This window comes from Poecilia formosa, unplaced genomic scaffold (genome assembly GCF_000485575.1).
Source record: "Poecilia formosa unplaced genomic scaffold, Poecilia_formosa-5.1.2 Scaffold5, whole genome shotgun sequence".
Taxonomy (NCBI): domain Eukaryota; kingdom Metazoa; phylum Chordata; class Actinopteri; order Cyprinodontiformes; family Poeciliidae; genus Poecilia; species Poecilia formosa.
In genome coordinates this window covers 1752838-1773578 of record NW_006799944.1, presented here as the reverse complement: position 1 = coordinate 1773578, position 20741 = coordinate 1752838, and the positions used below count along the sequence as shown (strand labels likewise).

The 20741-nt window shown below is 38.2% G+C and overlaps 1 protein-coding gene across 1 annotated transcript in view; it reads left to right on the top strand.

The window, feature by feature from the left end:
- The window catches only part of arb2a (ARB2 cotranscriptional regulator A), a 169187-nt gene that overhangs the window by 78250 nt on the left and 70196 nt on the right, over nt 1–20741 (top strand). The window contains exon 8 of the mRNA XM_007562727.2: nt 5423–5542. Within this exon, the coding sequence (XP_007562789.1) occupies nt 5423–5542 (120 nt within the window). The remainder of the gene's footprint in view (nt 1–5422; nt 5543–20741) is intronic.

Genomic DNA, 20741 nt, shown 5'->3' with positions numbered 1-20741 from the left:
TATATATTTAGAAGTTTTCAGCAGTTTTTTGCTTCTTTGTTGTGAGCCTTTCATGAAGTCGTCAGTGAACCCTGAACTTCAGTGGAATTAAAGCATGCCTAAATACATGATGAAGAGATTATTTTTTTCTCTTCTAGCCAGGGAATGCCTTGGGAATCTCCCAGAGGAGCCAGCCCAAGTGGCTGGAGAGAGGGAAGTCTGGGCCTCCCTACTTAGGCTGCTGCCCCCACAAACTGATCTTGAATAGTAATACATGCTGCATGTATTACAATGTTTGTGCTAAGCCCAACGTGGATTATTATTTTATTTTAGATGTTACAGCTAGTAGATGCAGTTTCACTCCTGTTCATCATTTCACACTCAGAAAAGCCGTAGCAGTGCAGCGCCTGGCCAACTAGGCTCAGATGTGCGTGCTGGTGGTATTGTAATAGTGTTCAAAAAACAAAAAGAGTTCTGGGACTCACCCCTTGAGAAATTGAACATTATTCCTGTGGACATGAATGCCTCCTGGCATGTTTTTTTTAAACTGTATCTTTCTGGTGGAAGTTGTCCTCTCTGAAGTAAGGATGTACGCCTGTTGGCTTCAAGAATGTCCAGGTATTCTCATGTCATGTTGCTCTCTTCAGCTCCTTTAGTGGATTCATCTAAGAGAGAAACACAGCTCTCTTAGAGAGACTGCAGACTTTCTTTGAAGTCTGCAGTCTTCAAAGAAATTTAAGCAAACATTGCAGCAAAGGGTGTTTCTCTGAAATACTGAACCAGAGAAACCCTTTTCTTCTGATTTACAAGTTCCCAGTACGTTGTGCTTGTTCGTGTCATTAACTATTGATAAAATACATAGAAGTTTGTGGTTGTTACTTGAGTGCAAAATATTTTAAGGATTTTGAGTAGCACTATGTTCAGTCAAAAGTAGAGTGTGTGAGAAAGACTGTGTGAGCTGAATAAGTTACTTGTTTGCCTTCCATAAAAAAAAAGAATGAATCTGGTATAATATTGCCATGTTATGAGTGTTTGGATAGATTTAACCTCTGCCTCAGATATTTCTCTGAATTACACCTTAAAATACTTAAGTGAGCTTTTTTTTCAAAGGTTGGAACCATCACTGCACTGGCTAAAGAGTCCACATCCAATAAAGTTGTTTAGGAATCCCGTGACAGTGTTCGGACAGTTTTGGCACTCCCTAAAAGGTCTGTAGAGGAGTGCAAAAAAAGCAGAATGGCTCTTACCCACGAGATGCTTTCCGGTTCCACGCTGCTCACTGTCTTCCAGCCAGAAACTTCAGCACTTTCAGTTGTTTTCTGTCATTTCGGTGAAGGAGGAGGAGCAGACAGGGGAGCAGGGAGGTCTTAACTGGTTGTTTGTCAGAGTGTGTTGATGTTGTTAGATTCATTGTTTCCTGTGTTGGTCAGACATTGGGTTTGTGTTGGCTTTGGTCCCGTTATTCTGGCTGCTGTGCAACCCATCTCCTTTGCTCTCCTCTCCCTGCTTCTCATCACAGTGAATAAACACAGGACCAGTATTAAACTGGGCTAGATTTTAGGAAATCAGGAGCATGTGTGTGAAATTGACTGTGCGTATGTGTGCGTGTTGCGTTTGTGTCCATTAGAGGCATGCAATTAAATGTGACTCTATAAGCAAAATGAAAGATTTTTAGGTAATTTAAAGTAAATTGGAACATCCCCAAAACTTGAAAATTAAAAGCCATATTGTTTCAGGGAATTACCATGTAATTATTAAAAAAAAAAGATAACTTTATATATTCCAGTACTTTTGACAACTTCATTATGTCTAGTTGATTGATAGATAATAGTTAGCTGTCAGCTTCTTAAGATTGTTTGGACCTGACTCTGTCTTAGTTTTATAATAGATTTTTTTCTGCTTTGTATTCCCTGAGGAGAAACCATAGATCCCTTTACATCCACCCATCGCATGCACAAACAGCATCCTCCCTCAAATGTCCCTTGACAGTCATGGTTGAAGAAAGATGGCAACAGGTGCACAGTTTGAATGCTATTCTGACAAGGCTGGCAGATGCACACACAAACACACAAAAGCAGCACAGACTGTGTAGAAAAACTCTGGGAAGAAAAGCATAAAAAAATAAAATACCTCGTGTGAGAGCTAGTGACAGGAAGTCGTTCTCGCAGGGCGGCATGCTCCACTTCAGCAAATTAACCTCAGGAAATAATTGCAGCAGTAAACTAATGTTTAGATTATTCAGTACCGCACTATGCCAGGTATTCAGTCACATTGTTTTTGCTGCTTGTGTATCAGCAAATTGGTGGGGGTGGAATCAAGGGCTCTCTTTGTCAAACTAAAGACATCAATCAGTCTGCAGTCTGTGAAATATTTATTAAACATTTATTATCACCTGTATGCTACCGTGCCTTTTTTAAAGACATTCACATCCCTTTAGAATTGTTTTTAACCAGGAGTCTCAGATCGATGTATTTAATTGGGATTTGTAACCATGACGTAGTAAACTTTGAAAACCAGCAAGCATCTAAATATAGATGACTGTAACTTAATGAGTAGAGTAATCATGTTTCAGTGGGAAAGTTGTGGACTTAAATCCACCTGGGATTTTCTCTTTTCCCCAGGTTGTCTACCTAGCTCCAATATAAAGCACATTGAATGGCAAATATGAATGAAAAACAGCAATTTAAACTCAGAAAATTTACCATTACCACCTACTTCCTTGCCATCAAAGGTGTACATTTTTTGGATAGGATTCTATCACCTATTCAGATCTACAAACCAACATTTGTATTGGTGTATTGGTAGATCAAGATCAGTCAGATTGGAATATATTGTTTTGATCTATGCCTGTAGTTGGGGTGAGCCATTCTTGCATAAGAATATGCTTCTAGTTAAAGTATTGCTTTGAAGATCTGGTAGCTTGTGACAAACTACTACAAGTTTTCCTGGATTCTTTCTAGTCTTTCTTAAGTAATAACTAATTTTTGGAGGGCACAACTAATGGTTGCCCTGTCTCTCTTTCCACCTAGACTGTGGATCTCCGGTACTCCTCCAGAGTTACTAAAGTGCCTTTTGGTTGCTTTTCTTTTTAATGCCCTTAATCCCCATCCAGTCAACTTAAGACAGCCATGTGTAGATAGGTCTGCAGTTATGTCATCTTTTTTGCACTTTCAAATGATGGACTTTCTCAATGAGATGATTAAAATGTTGGATATTCTTTTATAATTTATCTCTTCTTTAAGCCTCTCTACAACTTTATCCCTGATCTGTCTGCTGGGCTCCTTGGTCTTCATGAGGTTGCTTGCTCTCTAATGTTCTCTGTCAAACCTCTTAGGCCTTCACAGAACAAGTGAATGTATCCTGACATTAAAGTAAACATAATTGTACTTTATTTACAAAATGTGTGACTTTTGTAGATTGGTGGTTGCACCAGATTTTAATTTATTGAAAGGGACTAAAAAATTTGAAAATCAAACCCTTTACTATTCTGTGTTGGTCTGTCATATACAATCTATTGAAATCTGCTGCAAGATGAGAAAATATCAAGATTCAATGTACCATGGTTACTTTTGCAAGACACTAATTCTGATTAGCCTGCATATTGTTAAGACTATTTTGAATGTGGAGGAGAGGTGGCATGCACAGACTTAAAAGAGCTGCATACAGTCACAAACCCAAGTCAGGCCTCTCCGGTAAAGGTTGACTAGAGAGGAGGACAAAAGGAGAGAAAAAGGTGTGTGAAAGAAAACAGGTGGCATCTGTGGAGGAGCAAAGAATATAGACAAGAGGGAGAAAGTGAGGGTGGGGAGGCAGACTAATGAAATGAGCCTCATAGATGAAGGGTGACGTGGTGGAGGAGAGAGCAGGGAGACTTCAAAGCACTTTGATGTCACAGCCTTTCAGACAGACAACTCTGCTTCAGCCAGCCACCGCGCACATGCCCAGAACCCATACACGTACCCACGCACACGCAAACACAACACGCACACAGTGAAACAAGTGCGCTGCACTGACGGTAGAAGGGCAGGGCAACATTGAGTTGCCCGCTCTTGCATCACACTCTGTGAACTGAGGTTGGCGCTGACACTACAACCCCCACATGCTAATATGGCGCAAACACAAACAGCCTGACAGGTTAATTTAGTTCTAGACAAACACCACGACTTAAAAAATACACATCAGCACATCATCAAATGCTACAAGCTTACACAGACTTGTACGCACAGATGCAGGCAAGCAAAACACTCATCAATTCAAAGGGGGGTTTACTATCCTCTAAAAGTTCTGCTTAAACCACATTCTGTTACACGTTTGTGTACGTGTGTTTTTGTTCTACACTTTCTCCTCAATTACCACCTTTTGGAAAGTGAAAGTTAAAGTAATTATCTTTCTGTTGTAATGCACTATCTTATTAAAATGCAATCACATTTATGGAAACTAACAGGATAGTCTCCGAAGAGACATCCTTTGTCCTTTACCTTATATTGCTAATTATTTGTTTTGAGTCACATTGAACAGTTTGACACTCAATTAACAGATGAGGCTCCATTCTCCATAGGCCGTGTGTTTGTTTATTTTCAGATATTATTATTTTTTTTAACATGCATAGGTATGCTAATTAGTAGAAATGCGGGTGCTTGTCAGTGTGGTTGTGTGTTGTGGGGGTAGCATTTCTCTGGCATGGTGCGGAGTTGCTTTGGAAGATACAGGTGTTTCCAGTCAGCGAGGCTCTGGGTGGAGAGCATTCTCTTGTGGGTATGCGTTGTTGATTTCTATTGTGAACCAGACAGTTTGATAGGAAATCAAAGCCTAGAATCAATGTCCCAAGTTCATTAACGTTTGCCCTTTTCTGGCCTGTACTTTTACTATTGTTCACTGCTAGCCTTGGATAAGCACTTACATCTCAGGTTAATTAAACATGTCTCCCAGTTCCATGAACCTGGATGTCTGTGTGTCTGTATACATACAGATGAGATTGATGTGAGTACATTGGCAGATGTGCATGTTTTTATCTCCTATTTGCTGTTGCTTTTTTTTCCCCTTTTGACCTTCTTTTAGTGTCTTCCTATTATGCCCTCACTGGTGTTTGGATGGGCCATTGATTCAGCAGTGGGCTACAAATTAAGATTTAAATGTTATGTCATCCTCACTATTGAGTTTTACATCTAGGGCATTTGCAAAATGCAAGACTTATTGATCTGCTGAAGTGTGGCTTTTTATTAAAGCTACCTTAGGCTAACGCCACGTTTTAATATTTTTTATTTTTTATTTTTTCCAATTTTGCTGGGCTTTAGGGTTAAGGATCTAATATTTTAGAATGAAAGCATCAATACAGTTTAATAAAATGCTGATTCTTTAACTGGTTTGGCAAAGTCTACTTAAGTGTATTTCTGTTTCTCTTTGATACAGATGTGACATTTGATTTTGTTTTTCTCTGTTAAAGGAAAACACCTCCTCTGAAGAACACGTGCTCTACGTGTGGGACCACTTTGTGTCCAAAGCTGCTGCCAAGAATGTCTTCATTATCGCCCACAGCTACGGAGGCCTGTCTTTCGTTGAGCTAGTAAGTGTGCTAGTTTTTCACCTGCCCTCCTTACCTCCTATTAATTAAAGACACATTGAGATGCTGAATGTCATTCTTCTGTATTATCCACAAAACTAGAGTCAAGCTTGCAACTTCACATGAAACGGTGAAAATGTATAAATGAGCAGCAGATCACAGTAGTGTACATAGCACTGTGTGAAATGTATAAATTTAGACTTTGGTAAATGTAAACATTTTTTCACCATTTTTGTACTCTTCTCCTCACTGATACTTTTAAAACTGAATGCTGAATTTAATCAAAAGATGCCTTATCAAAGTATCAGTTTGACGTTGTGCAGAGACTTACATGAAACAAATTATGAAAGACGAAAAAAAAAACAGACATTAACACAGAACAAAATCTTTTAAGACAAAAAGTGGATAGGATGGAAACTGGTGGGAGGGAAGTTAAACTGATTTTCAATTAAAACTCTGTGTATTTGATATTAAGTGATAGACCAACTTAATGTTGCTGATAAATGGGAAGTGGAAGAAATGTGACTGTTGGAATTATTTTTGTTTTTGCAAAAGAGATTTGAGATTAGTGGTGTGTATTTATACCCAACATCCTTTTCTCCCATGACCATGATTAAAATGCAGTGCAAAATAAGAGGCCCTAGTGTGTAATTTCATCCCAGTATAAATCTAACCATCAAAACAACCAACAAACATGGCAGAGACAAGTCAGGAATAATATTGAGGAGGTTTTAAACTGCATTATATTGAGAAACACCATTCCTAAATTTGAACATCTTATACAACACACAACCTCATGCAGGACCTTAGTCTGCACCAGGGTCTCCTTCCATCCGGATGCGCCCAAAAGTTATTCTGATCATATGTTCGACCAAGTCCAGCCTGCTATGGAGCAAGCTCATTTTAGCCCCTTGTATCCAGGATCTCAGTCTTCATGATTCATATCTCATAACCTTAAGTTAGGTTTGAAATATAAATAACCCGGTAAATCGAGAGCTTTGTTTTGAATTTAATACAACTCCCTCAGTGGGCACACATGGACCAGAAAGACCCTAAAGGCAACAGAGTCCCTTATATATTCCAGCAACACCCCACACAATTTTTTGTAGTAATGTGATAAATACAGAAAAGGGGTATGGATATTTTTAAAAGGTGCTGTTTTGTTGTACTTTAACACATTTTATGGACTTCATGCATGACGATTCCTAATATTAACGTGTCTGTTTTTTGTTGTTTTTGTTGTTTTTTTTCTACATCCACCAGGCTCGTTTTGTGGGGTAACATTAAAGGAGACCGCACAAGGATTTTCTGACTTAATGAAAATTTAATTTATTAAATTATACTAAAGAAATAAAACCTGAAACAAGGAATACCTGAAATGAGACCACAAAATAGATTAANAAGAAAGATGGCAACAGGTGCACAGTTTGAATGCTATTCTGACAAGGCTGGCAGATGCACACACAAACACACAAAAGCAGCACTGACTGTGTAGAAAAACTCTGGGAAGAAAAGCATAAAAAAATAAAATACCTCGTGTGAGAGCTAGTGACAGGAAGTCGTTCTCGCAGGGCGGCATGCTCCACTTCAGCAAATTAACCTCAGGAAATAATTGCAGCAGTAAACTAATGTTTAGATTATTCAGTACCGCACTATGCCAGGTATTCAGTCACATTGTTTTTGCTGCTTGTGTATCAGCAAATTGGTGGGGGTGGAATCAAGGGCTCTCTTTGTCAAACTAAAGACATCAATCAGTCTGCAGTCTGTGAAATATTTATTAAACATTTATTATCACCTGTATGCTACCGTGCCTTTTTTAAAGACATTCACATCCCTTTAGAATTGTTTTTAACCTGCAGTCTCAGATCGATGTATTTAATTGGGATTTGTAACCATGACGTAGTAAACTTTGAAAACCAGCAAGCATCTAAATATAGATGACTGTAACTTAATGAGAAGAGTAATCATGTTTCAGTGGGAAAGTTGTGGACTTAAATCCACCTGGGATTTTCTCTTTTCCCCAGGTTGTCTACCTAGCTCCAATATAAAGCACATTGAATGGCAAATATGAATGAAAAACAGCAATTTAAACTCAGAAAATTTACCATTACCACCTACTTCCTTGCCATCAAAGGTGTACATTTTTTGGATAGGATTTTATCACCTATTCAGATCTACAAACCAACATTTGTATTGGTGTATTGGTAGATCAAGATCAGTCAGATTGGAATATATTGTTTTGATCTATGCTTGTAGTTGGGTTGAGCCATTCTTGCATAAGAATATGCTTCTAGTTAAAGTATTGCTTTGAAGATCTGGTAGCTTGTGACAAACTACTACAAGTTTTCCTGGATTCTTTCTAGTCTTTCTTAAGTAATAACTAATTTTTGGAGGGCACAACTAATGGTTGCCCTGTCTCTCTTTCCACCTAGACTGTGGATCTCCGGTACTCCTCCAGAGTTACTAAAGTGCCTTTTGGTTGCTTTTCTTTTTAATGCCCTTAATCCCCATCCAGTCAACTTAAGACAGCCATGTGTAGATAGGTCTGCAGTTATGTCATCTTTTTTGCACTTTCAAATGATGGACTTTCTCAATGAGATGATTAAAATGTTGGATATTCTTTTATAATTTATCTCTTCTTTAAACCTCTCTACAACTTTATCCCTGATCTGTCTGCTGGGCTCCTTGGTCTTCATGAGGTTGCTTGCTCTCTAATGTTCTCTGTCAAACCTCTTAGGCCTTCACAGAACAAGTGAATTTATCCTGTCATTAAAGTAAACATAATTGTACTTTATTTACAAAATGTGTGACTTTTGTAGATTGGTGGTTGCACCAGATTTTAATTTATTGAAAGGGACTAAAAAATTTGAAAATCAAACCCTTTACTATTCTGTGTTGGTCTGTCATATACAATATCAATAAAATCTATTGAAATTTGCTGCAAGATGAGAAAATATCAAGATTCAATGTACCATGGATACTTTTGCAAGACACTAATTCTGATTAGCCTGCATATTGTTAAGACTATTTTGAATGTGGAGGAGAGGTGGCATGCACAGACTTAAAAGAGCTGCATACAGTCACAAACCCAAGTCAGGCCTCTCCGGTAAAGGTTGACTAGAGAGGAGGACAAAAGGAGAGAAAAAGGTGTGTGAAAGAAAACAGGTGGCATCTGTGGAGGAGCAAAGAATATAGACAAGAGGGAGAAAGTGAGGGTGGGGAGGCAGACTAATGAAATGAGCCTCATAGATGAAGGGTGACGTGGTGGAGGAGAGAGCAGGGAGACTTCAAAGCACTTTGATGTCACAGCCTTTCAGACAGACAACTCTGCTTCAGCCAGCCACCGCGCACATGCCCAGAACCCATACACGTACCCACGCACACGCAAACACAACACGCACACAGTGAAACAAGTGCGCTGCACTGACGGTAGAAGGGCAGGGCAACATTGAGTTGCCCGCTCTTGCATCACACTCTGTGAACTGAGGTTGGCGCTGACACTACAACCCCCACATGCTAATATGGCGCAAACACAAACAGCCTGACAGGTTAATTTAGTTCTAGACAAACACCACGACTTAAAAAATACACATCAGCACATCATCAAATGCTACAAGCTTACACAGACTTGTACGCACAGATGCAGGCAAGCAAAACACTCATCAATTCAAAGGGGGGTTTACTATCCTCTAAAAGTTCTGCTTAAACCACATTCTGTTACACGTTTGTGTACGTGTGTTTTTGTTCTACACTTTCTCCTCAATTACCACCTTTTGGAAAGTGAAAGTTAAAGTAATTATCTTTCTGTTGTAATGCACTATCTTATTAAAATGCAATCACATTTATGGAAACTAACAGGATAGTCTCCGAAGAGACATCCTTTGTCCTTTACCTTATATTGCTAATTATTTGTTTTGAGTCACATTGAACAGTTTGACACTCAATTAACAGATGAGGCTCCATTCTCCATAGGCCGTGTGTTTGTTTATTTTCAGATATTATTATTTTTTTTAACATGCATAGGTATGCTAATTAGTAGAAATGCGGGTGCTTGTCAGTGTGGTTGTGTGTTGTGGGGGTAGCATTTCTCTGGCATGGTGCGGAGTTGCTTTGGAAGATACAGGTGTTTCCAGTCAGCGAGGCTCTGGGTGGAGAGCATTCTCTTGTGGGTATGCGTTGTTGATTTCTATTGTGAACCAGACAGTTTGATAGGAAATCAAAGCCTAGAATCAATGTCCCAAGTTCATTAACGTTTGCCCTTTTCTGGCCTGTACTTTTACTATTGTTCACTGCTAGCCTTGGATAAGCACTTACATCTCAGGTTAATTAAACATGTCTCCCAGTTCCATGAACCTGGATGTCTGTGTGTCTGTATACATACAGATGAGATTGATGTGAGTACATTGGCAGATGTGCATGTTTTTATCTCCTATTTGCTGTTGCTTTTTTTTCCCCTTTTGACCTTCTTTTAGTGTCTTCCTATTATGCCCTCACTGGTGTTTGGATGGGCCATTGATTCAGCAGTGGGCTACAAATTAAGATTTAAATGTTATGTCATCCTCACTATTGAGTTTTACATCTAGGGCATTTGCAAAATGCAAGACTTATTGATCTGCTGAAGTGTGGCTTTTTATTAAAGCTACCTTAGGCTAACGCCACGTTTTAATATTTTTTATTTTTTATTTTTTCCAATTTTGCTGGGCTTTAGGGTTAAGGATCTAATATTTTAGAATGAAAGCATCAATACAGTTTAATAAAATGCTGATTCTTTAACTGGTTTGGCAAAGTCTACTTAAGTGTATTTCTGTTTCTCTTTGATACAGATGTGACATTTGATTTTGTTTTTCTCTGTTAAAGGAAAACACCTCCTCTGAAGAACACGTGCTCTACGTGTGGGACCACTTTGTGTCCAAAGCTGCTGCCAAGAATGTCTTCATTATCGCCCACAGCTACGGAGGCCTGTCTTTCGTTGAGCTAGTAAGTGTGCTAGTTTTTCACCTGCCCTCCTTACCTCCTATTAATTAAAGACACATTGAGATGCTGAATGTCATTCTTCTGTATTATCCACAAAACTAGAGTCAAGCTTGCAACTTCACATGAAACGGTGAAAATGTATAAATGAGCAGCAGATCTCAGTAGTGTACACAGCACTGTGTGAAATGTATAAATTTAGACTTTGGTAAATGTAAACATTTTTTCACCATTTTTGTACTCTTCTCCTCACTGATACTTTTAAAACTGAATGCTGAATTTAATCAAAAGATGCCTTATCAAAGTATCAGTTTGACGTTGTGCAGAGACTTACATGAAACAAATTATGAAAGACGAAAAAAAAAACAGACATTAACACAGAACAAAATCTTTTAAGACAAAAAGTGGATAGGATGGAAACTGGTGGGAGGGAAGTTAAACTGATTTTCAATTAAAACTCTATGTATTTGATATTAAGTGATAGACCAACTTAATGTTGCTGATAAATGGGAAGTGGAAGAAATGTGACTGTTGGAATTATTTTTGTTTTTGCAAAAGAGATTTGAGATTAGTGGTGTGTATTTATACCCAACATCCTTTTCTCCCATGACCATGATTAAAATGCAGTGCAAAATAAGAGGCCCTAGTGTGTAATTTCATCCCAGTATAAATCTAACCATCAAAACAACCAACAAACATGGCAGAGACAAGTCAGGAATAATATTGAGGAGGTTTTAAACTGCATTATATTGAGAAACACCATTCCTAAATTTGAACATCTTATACAACACACAGCCTCCTGCAGGATCTTAGTCTGCACCAGGGTCTCCTTCCATCCGGATGCGCCCAAAAGTTATTCTGATCATATGTTCGACCAAGTCCAGCCTGCTATGGAGCAAGCTCATTTTAGCCCCTTGTATCCGGGATCTCAGTCTTCATGATTCATATCTCATAACCTTAAGTTAGGTTTGAAATATAAATAACCCGGTAAATCGAGAGCTTTGTTTTGAAGAATTTAATACAACTCCCTCAGTGGGCACACATGGACCAGAAAGACCCTAAAGGCAACAGAGTCCCTTATATATTCCAGCAACACCCCACACAATTTTTTGTAGTAATGTGATAAATACAGAAAAGGGGTATGGATTTTTTTAAAAGGTGCTGTTTTGTTGTACTTTAACACATTTTATGGACTTCATGCATGACGATTCCTAATATTAACGTGTCTGTTTTTTGTTGTTTTTGTTGTTTTTTTTCTACATCCACCAGGCTCGTTTTGTGGGGTAACATTAAAGGAGACCGCACAAGGATTTTCTGACTTAATGAAAATTTAATTTATTAAATTATACTAAAGAAATAAAACCTGAAACAAGGAATACCTGAAATGAGACCACAAAATAGATTAACGCAAAAAACCCATAGCGAACCAGAAACAAGCAAATGCGAAACAAACCTAACAAAACCCAAACAAAAGATACAAACCAAACCAAATGGAGTTCTGGGGAGGGAGTTTGAAAAGCCTCCTGTCTGCTTCATGCATGGCAGCTTTAAAGCAGCAGAGCACCAATCAGGGCAAAACGTAACACCTGCAGAAGGTCTGTGTCCAGAACCCTGCAAGGAAAAAGGGTAGAGACCCACTGCAGCCATAACACCACAGATGCACTGTGGGACTAAGATGAACAGATCATCAAAGTCAAATCAATACTTAAAACTATTTTCTTTTGTGTTGTGATAAAGTAATTTGAAACTATGTACTGTTGCCACATAAGTGTATACGGTAAGCAACAAATATTATGTTGAAAGGTTGCCTTCTCCAATGTCATTTTCTTCTACCATGCATCCTGCTGCTTTATGTTTCCCAAACAATATACATCATGTAGTATTGATAGGATTCATAAATGCATGAAAAAATACTTTTAAATTCTGAAATTTCGATGTGGAACAACGCCGGATGTCTTGTTAACTGCTTTTGCCTTTTCATAAAGATTTGCAATACTATTACTTCAAAGCACTACACTTCATTACCTCTGCTGATACATTGGACTGTTGTGTTTGATGTAGGGGATATACTGCGAGGCTCACTACTTCCTGTTTTATTTGGGAGATTGTTTTCTCCTTTTCTTTAAAATGAAGGGAGGAGGAGACAGGCAGCACAATGTTAGCATGGGTAGTGGGGAATTAAAGAGTTGGACTTGTCCCACTGGTGTTCACAGGGATATTTTCTGTCCATCTCTTTCACCTACTCTTTTTTTGTTTCACTATTTTGTAATTTTAATTTAACTACTAAATATTCATGTGGTGTTTTGTCTGTGACAGACTCATGTTCTCTTGGGTTTTCTCACTGTGTGACGAAGACCGTCTATTCTCTCTATTTGAATCTTTCAGTCTCTGTGTTTTCTTCATATTCTTTCTCTTTGTGTGAGTCTGCAAGGAAAGACTCGGTGAGCGCCTTACTTACTGCCTTTATGTCATGTCCTTGTCATATGAAAACCCTGCAACAAATATGAATATAGATCATATGTATATCAATGCAAAGCATAATGCATAATGGGAAAAAATTCATTTAAAAGATGCTTTTACTTTTGGAGGCAAGATAGTTAAATTATGCTGTTTCAGGTGTTTGTATGATCTTTAACTTAAGTCATCAGTTTCTGTTTTTTTATATTTTTTTATTTCTACATTGGCAGTTATTTTATTATTTTAAAGTTTAAGTGCTTTACCACAAGCTGTTTGTCTTTTGGTAGTACAAAAAAAAACAAATCTCCTTTCTTACACACATGCAAGATTATTATATTAAATCTCAGGTTTTAAATCCATCAGTGTGCAATTCTTTTATTCTTGTTATGCATTCCCTTATCCACTCATGTCAGCACAACTACACACATGTACAGTACATACACACACTCACAGTCTACTTAATTGAGGAGAAAGTGGTCCAAAGGGATGGAATGTGTGTGCATGAGCTGGCATGTGGCGAGCGGAGCCTTTCGGGATGAACCATTTGACACACGAGAAGACCCAGAGAAAACAAGCTGTCTGCGGGTTAATTACCGCTCCCCTTTGCAGTTAATAAATACGTTTCTGATCAAGCACATCAAAAGGCCCAACATTAATTTCTCCTGCTCGCTCCCCTCACCGCAGAGCATGTTAGCCAGTGTTTAGAGCACTCAAGTGTTTCAATGCAATTTGATTCTTTTTAAACACTTCACAGTGTGTACTGACTAATTATAGATGCATCAAAGGCTAACAAACTGCCTTTCAGTAGGAGCTAAGGCAGGTAAACAGAGAGTAGCACTGTAAGGTTCGACTGCTGTGTGCTTCTCCAGTCTAGCACATTTGTCACTTCATATAAATTCATCAATCCTTCTGTGGTCTTCTCTTTTCCTACCTCAGACCTTCGGCCACTGTGTTGTTTCCTCCCTCTTCAGCTCTCTGAGCTGTAAAGTTTGAAAGCACCACAAATTGGCATTCCCTTGGTTTTCAAAAACAGTTTCTTTTTAACCCGTAGCACACAGATTATAACAAGTTTTGTACCAGTTGTCACCCATCTGTCTCACTGTATATTGAGCTCATACATGAGTTGTTACATGACATCATCTTTCTGTTTTGCTGGTTTATTTTTACCTCTTGTGTCATAACATCAAAATATCCCAGTAAATCCGATCATAGAAAAGAAACATTTTGGTGAGACTGGAGGCTCTGCTTCGCTTTCTTTTAATTCTTTTCATCTGTGTCCATCACTTAAAATCACGGAAGGACAGATGCATCTCAGTGAATTATGTAACATCTTGACACTATTCTATTTCAGCAATTTAAATAAACGTATATATTCCACACATAGTGATAAATATTGACACTGATAACAACATAGGCATATAGCAAAAAAACAAACACAAGATTCAGTTTTCAGAAACCACTGCATAAAGTTTATGAAAAGAAACCTTACATTTTCAACATGAATATTATGCTATTTGGTCATTGTAGGAATAACATGTTCATACACAATGGTGCATCCCTATTGTTAGGTCCTTCCTGAACCAGAAATATCAGACTTGTCTCACATGGGCTAAGAAGTAAAAGGACAGGGCTGTTGCTCTGTCATTAAAAGTATTTTCTTCCAGACACAAGAATATTTTGAATTTCATTTTGAAATGATTTGGAAAGGCACACAATAGAAGTTGCCGGTCATCCAGTCTAAAGTTTCCTCAGTCTATGATGATATAGGGAGTTCATCTGCGGGTTTTGATCCACCACCTTGTTTTTTTTTTTTTTAATTTTTTATATAAAACCAAGACATTTACCAGGAAACACTACAACACTTGATGCCTCCATCTGCTCACAAGCCTTGTGGAGATGCTGATTTTCTTTTCCAGCAGGACATGATACACACAGCCAAAATACTGATACTTAATTTAATGACCATGGTATCACTGTGCTTGATTGACTTCCTGATGTAAAACCTGTAAAGAAATCCATAGAGGAAGAAAGGAAGAAAATAAGAGACACCAAATACACACAAAATAAGTCAATTATCCAGACAACCTGAATGCCTGCTATTAAAGCATTAAAGAACCTGGGCTTCCTGAACACCTCAACAGAGCCACAGGCCGGTCCATGTCCCCAATGCAAGAGGAGACTTGACCATGAATGGAGTGCATACACTTTATTGTACATGGACATCATTTTAAGCAGACTGACATTTCTTATTTAACAAAGCTTTTTCATTGATCTTACATAATATTATACTTTTCAAGCATCTATTTAATATCTGTTTCACCCATTGAAGAGAAATACTGAAATAAATCAACTTTCTAATTAACTGAGCTGGATATTTAGATCCATGTATAAAGTTGTGGTAGTTATGTTGAAAAAATTCTGTCTAACCATCTCTAGACCATCTTTAAGCATGTCTTAGAAATTGATGGATGGAATTTAATTTATAAGACAGGACAGCATTATATAATGCCTTACGTAAGAATGCATCTGTCCCCCAGTACCCAGTACAGCAAAGTGTGGATGCCAACCAGCCAGCCAGCCACTACAACAGCTCCTCAGAAACATAGTTGCAGATTTTTGAGTGTCCTCTGTGAAACACGCTGTATATGAACTGTACATGCTTTCCGGAAAGCTGTCTGCACAGTTTCTCTGAAATGCCATCTGTTTCAATTCAGTGTTCGTTCTGTTGATGTGCAGTCTTTCTCAGGCATCCTGGGTTTTGTTTGTGTAAGTATAATGTGTGCTGTGGCAGGTGTCAGATGTGGGATGATATTGCTCAGGTGAGACAGGCAGGGATTTTATTTTTTTCAGAATATCTCCAGTTCAGTTTTCCATAATTATATTTACAAGTTGTGCTTGTAGTTTTAATCGTTTTATTTCACTTTGTGTTTTCTAAACAAGTTCACAGTCATTTTTCTAAAGAACGGCAACAGTTCAGCTTTAACTTTGTTTACAAAATCATTAATTAGCCATACCACTTCAGTTTTCGTCCGTGCTCAGGTATTTACACTCAAGTTCCACTCTACCGTTTTTGTCCTTCTACTTTTTTTTTGTCCTCCAATCTCTCGTGCTGAGATGGGTAGGTTATTGTTATTTATGCTTTCTGTGTAGGACCACAGGTGACAGCGTTCTGCTGATCTTTAAATACTTTTTCAACAATCTTTATTTCCAATTTCTCCTATTTTAGATCAAACCTACTATTTAAGAGAAGTCATTCATTCATTCACCTTTTCTCATTGGATCACAAGGTTATGCGTACAGGATGTATAGGAAGACATCTTCCCAATAACTAGCTTTAAATATTTTCCCATGGTATTCATGGGCCAAAAGATATATACTACCCCTCCATTATGTTCCTTGTTTGCCCCTTAGTTCTCCTCACACTGACAACAACCTAAATCACATCCTTTCCATGTTGAAGAGCAGCACCTCTAGTTTGAGCTGATGGTGATCTTCACCTTATCTCTAAGCAGAACCCTGCCACGCTACAGAGATACTTTCATTTAAAAACTTATTTTCACCTTATTTTCTGACTATTGATGAAGGTTAGAATTTGGATCAAAAAGTAAATCATAATATTTACGGTCTTGCTCAGCTTCTTCTTTACCGTGACGGGGCATAGTAGCTGTCTTGACATTGCTGACAGAGCCTTGATGTTTAGATCCAGAATCCATCTTTCTACTCATACAAACAAGATTTAAAGGACTTGAGGCAGAGGTTCACAGCTGAAATAGAGGAAACATAACACCCTTTTCCTTTTAAGTTCTGATTTGAATGCAACAAGTTCATATTTCCAAATTAGCTTGAAGAGCCATGCTTTTTAGACATTAGTTTTACTGTAATTTTGGAAATTGTGAAATTAAACATTTCTTGATTTTATTATATTTACTAACTGTGGATACCCTTACCTTTGTCGTTGCTGTTGTCTCATGGAATTATGACACAAGTCATCTTTCTCCAGCAGACTTCTATTTTTTTTTTTTTGTTTTGTTTTTACTAATGCAATCCTGTTAAATGGTTTACCAGCTTTAATGTATGCAATGTAAGAAAAACAGCTTTATATCCAGTAAATCTATTTTTCTCATTTGTTAGTGTTCTTTCATTTTTAAATGTGTTTGAAATTGTCAACTTCTGGTTCATCAGATTTGATGAACCAGAAGTAATACTAACACTAAATTATCCTAGGATCACAAAGCTTTGTTGCAAAAAGGAAATATGCCTGTTGTTTTGCCTGATACGCCTTTGTCTGGAGCTTCTATGGTTTTGTTATTCAAGTAGAATTTTATTGATTACTTAATATTTGATAATCTGATAGGTATTTGTTGTTTCAATGTGATTCTTCTAGGTTCCATATTCTATATCTATTATGAAAACATTAAGACACAGTAGTATCAGTGTTCAGCATGGTTTCTCCTGACCATATATGTATGCATATAGTCAATGAGCATACAGTACAAGCACATATTGCTAAACTGCAAGTATAACCCTCTAACTTGTGCGAAACTACTCCACATTGATAGTCATTCAAAATACTTTGCAAGTAGTGCAACCTTCACCTGAGGTCATCACAATGCAAATAAAAAAAAAACACTTAAGTTTGTTGCATATGAATGCTTTGAAAAGCCCTTCATTTAATGCTGCGTGCTTGTGTTGCCTGCCTTCAAAACTCTTAAGTGCCTGCCCATCTATTGCTTCTGGTTTGTTTTTATCTCAAGGTTCTCCATAGCTGCGGGCATCTGACTGTTAGTGCAGTTTCCTGCGTCTGTCCGCCTTTAGACTTATTTTGGTGTTTATGTCTGCATGTGGGCGCGCACATATTGTATGGATCTGTATTTGCTTAATTATGTGTGTTTGTGCGCAATCACGCATGATAAGAGCGTGCACATTTGTGTCAACTCTGGCCTGAAGACGCCTCTATCGTCCTGAGCAGCACCGCTTGGTGGAGAGCAGCTATCAGAGCCACATTAGGGGGAGCAGAGGAGGAGAGAAGGTGAGAGGCAAAGATAAATGGCTGGGTCACACTAGCAGAAATTAGTGGAGCCGTATGCAAAGCTGTGGCGTTTTGTTTGATGTGAAACAAAAGGACCACCATGACAAAAGTGCCTGCCAGCCTTCACAGCAGGGCAGCAGCCCTCTGCATATACACTAAGCAGCAATGACTCTGTGTCTGCATACATTCATGTTTTTCACTTCACACTCATCTGTGCAAGGATGCTGTACTGCATGCATAACGTGCATTGTGCCCGCATCTACTTTGTGTGTTATGTCTGTCTGTGTTTTTGTCCTCCACTCATAATAACACACAATGCCCAGCCCTTTGTACGGCCTGAGAAGACACGGTTTCTTCCTCGGTACAGCTACATATTTGCTCTATTAAGCGGCTGAAATATAGCCGTCTAATTTCTTCGGGAATGAATAGGATCTTAGAGAGAGGCTCTCCTCTTAACATAAGGATGTAAATTGAACTGTTTAAATGTCACGGCTAGCAAGCTGATTTGATTTGAATTGATTTGCTTGTTTCTTGGAAAAAAAAAAGAAGAGAGAGAAAAAGAAAGACCCCTCGACACCCCCGCCGAACCTTAGCCACGCTGGCTGCCACAGATAGACCAAGGTCTTTCTTTCCACCTCAACAGCACATTGTAGGGCTCCTGAATTCTTATATCTGCTGTGATTATGTACAAATGGCCTTCATTTGCCATCCATTTCAAAGCTGTAGTGCTGCATTGTGACTAGAGGCAGATGATGCAGACCAAATTACGGCGGGTTTGCTGCCTGAAAAGGATACTCACAGAATAGGCTTTGTGAAGTATTCCCTTCAATATGTCGCCATTATTCTCACCTTTGTTGGTGTTTCTCTCTATGTTTCAGGAGCATTTTTTTCTTTGGTTTCTATCTTGCATTTCATGGTGCCAGAGAGCAGGCTGGGATTAAAAATACTTCTATATTATGTTATTCCCTTAACATGCAGACAACTATAACTTTCTCATTTACCAATTTGGTAGTTTTCTGCAGAACAAACACAATCTCGGAGCATTAAAAAAAAGTCAGTTTTTCTTTTTACCTCCGATTTGCCATACATAACATTTTGAACCTGACCAACTTGTGAAAATTTTATCAACCTTGATTTTTTTTTTTTTTGCATTTGACCACCAGCAATTACTTATTCTGGACATGGTGAGATAAAAATTTGCTTCATAAATATTTTGTGGAAATTTAATATGGTTTTCAATATCATCACTGTTCTGCATAAAAGTTTGACCACATGCTGGAGTTATTGATTTAAGCAATGTAATGTCTGCTTCATAGCTGTTAGTGGTAGTTGTAGTCGTACTGGTATACCTATTTCACCTTTCACTTGGTTACTGTCTTTCTAACACATAGAGCCTCAGCTGTATTCCATTATATCTGTTTTGAACTATAAAGACTATCTTGAGAATTACTCCCTTTGTCTCACTGAGATTGCCTTTGTAAACAAATGTAAGATGAAAGAATAAATAATAAACTAATAATGTTTTTTATGTTTTCCAAATGCAACAGTGGCATTTAATGTTTTCCTAGTTATTGTACAATATTAAACAAATTTAACTGCCTACTGTTACTGCAGGATTTATGGCAGACCCTAGCCTAGTAAAAACCTGCCCCTTGAACTACACTTTGCTTCATACAGAAGGTCTGGGCTCTCGGCTTTGGAGAAACAATTGCTTCTTGGAGGCGTGGACTGTGTTGTGGTTTTAAATTTTACCCGCTCACTAGAGTTTGCTTGTGACGTATTTAATGCGCCAGTTTGAGAAGAAGCTTGCCGGAAATTGCCTGTGCTGTAAACAACCATCCTCCACTGCAAGGAGGGAGGTGCTGTTCTGAACAAGCCAGGTGGGGATGTTAAGTGAATATTTTGACCAACTGGAACTGAATGACTTTGTTCACTTCCTCTGCTGCCATTGCAGACTACAATTCTAAAACTGTGCAGAAAATCAGTGTTATCGTTCACTACTTCGCTTTCTGTTTGTTGATTGGCCCTGTGGAAAACCGTCTAGAGAGAATCCAAGTCCAGACTGCGGAGGAAGCAAGAACTTGTTTTGAGCGGAATTACACGGGAAGGCAATGCAAGCTAGGTGGACCAAGATCAGGATTGTTTCTATTGTACATTTTTTTTTACAAGTGACAGTTAACTTATTTCATCATTTATTAGTTGGTTTCAGGGTCAGTTTAGTTGAACTTATCCAGCATTTAGACCCTTTTGTTTTTTTTTATGAGACAAGGCATTCTAACCTTGTTTTTTTTTTTGTTGTTGTTGTTTTTTTAATTAGCTTTGGGATTTTAAAGTTCACTAAAAAAAATACTTCAGCATCTTTCTGGGAAAAATTTTCTAGGCAGTTATATTGAGGCTTTTCATAAAATTGCTGCGTTTCTAACAGCTTCAAATCATCTTATTACTTTGCTGTTTGTGTTCCTGACCCTCGCCTACAGTACTTGTAGATTAAGAGATCTGACTGGCTGGTAACAAGATAAACAGACAAACCGCATCCTGCTAAAGGCTGCATACAAACTAGCTAGAAGGTAAATTATGCTGTATTTGCCATTAGGCAGCTAATGGGAGCAGAATGAAGAAAAATACCTGTGAAAAGTCCATCTTAATTAGTCCAAAATGCAGGTACACTTATGCTCTTTGGTGAGTGAAATGTCTTCACTGATTGGATGAAGGATAAAAACATCTTTGGTTTTTAAAGAGTAGGAT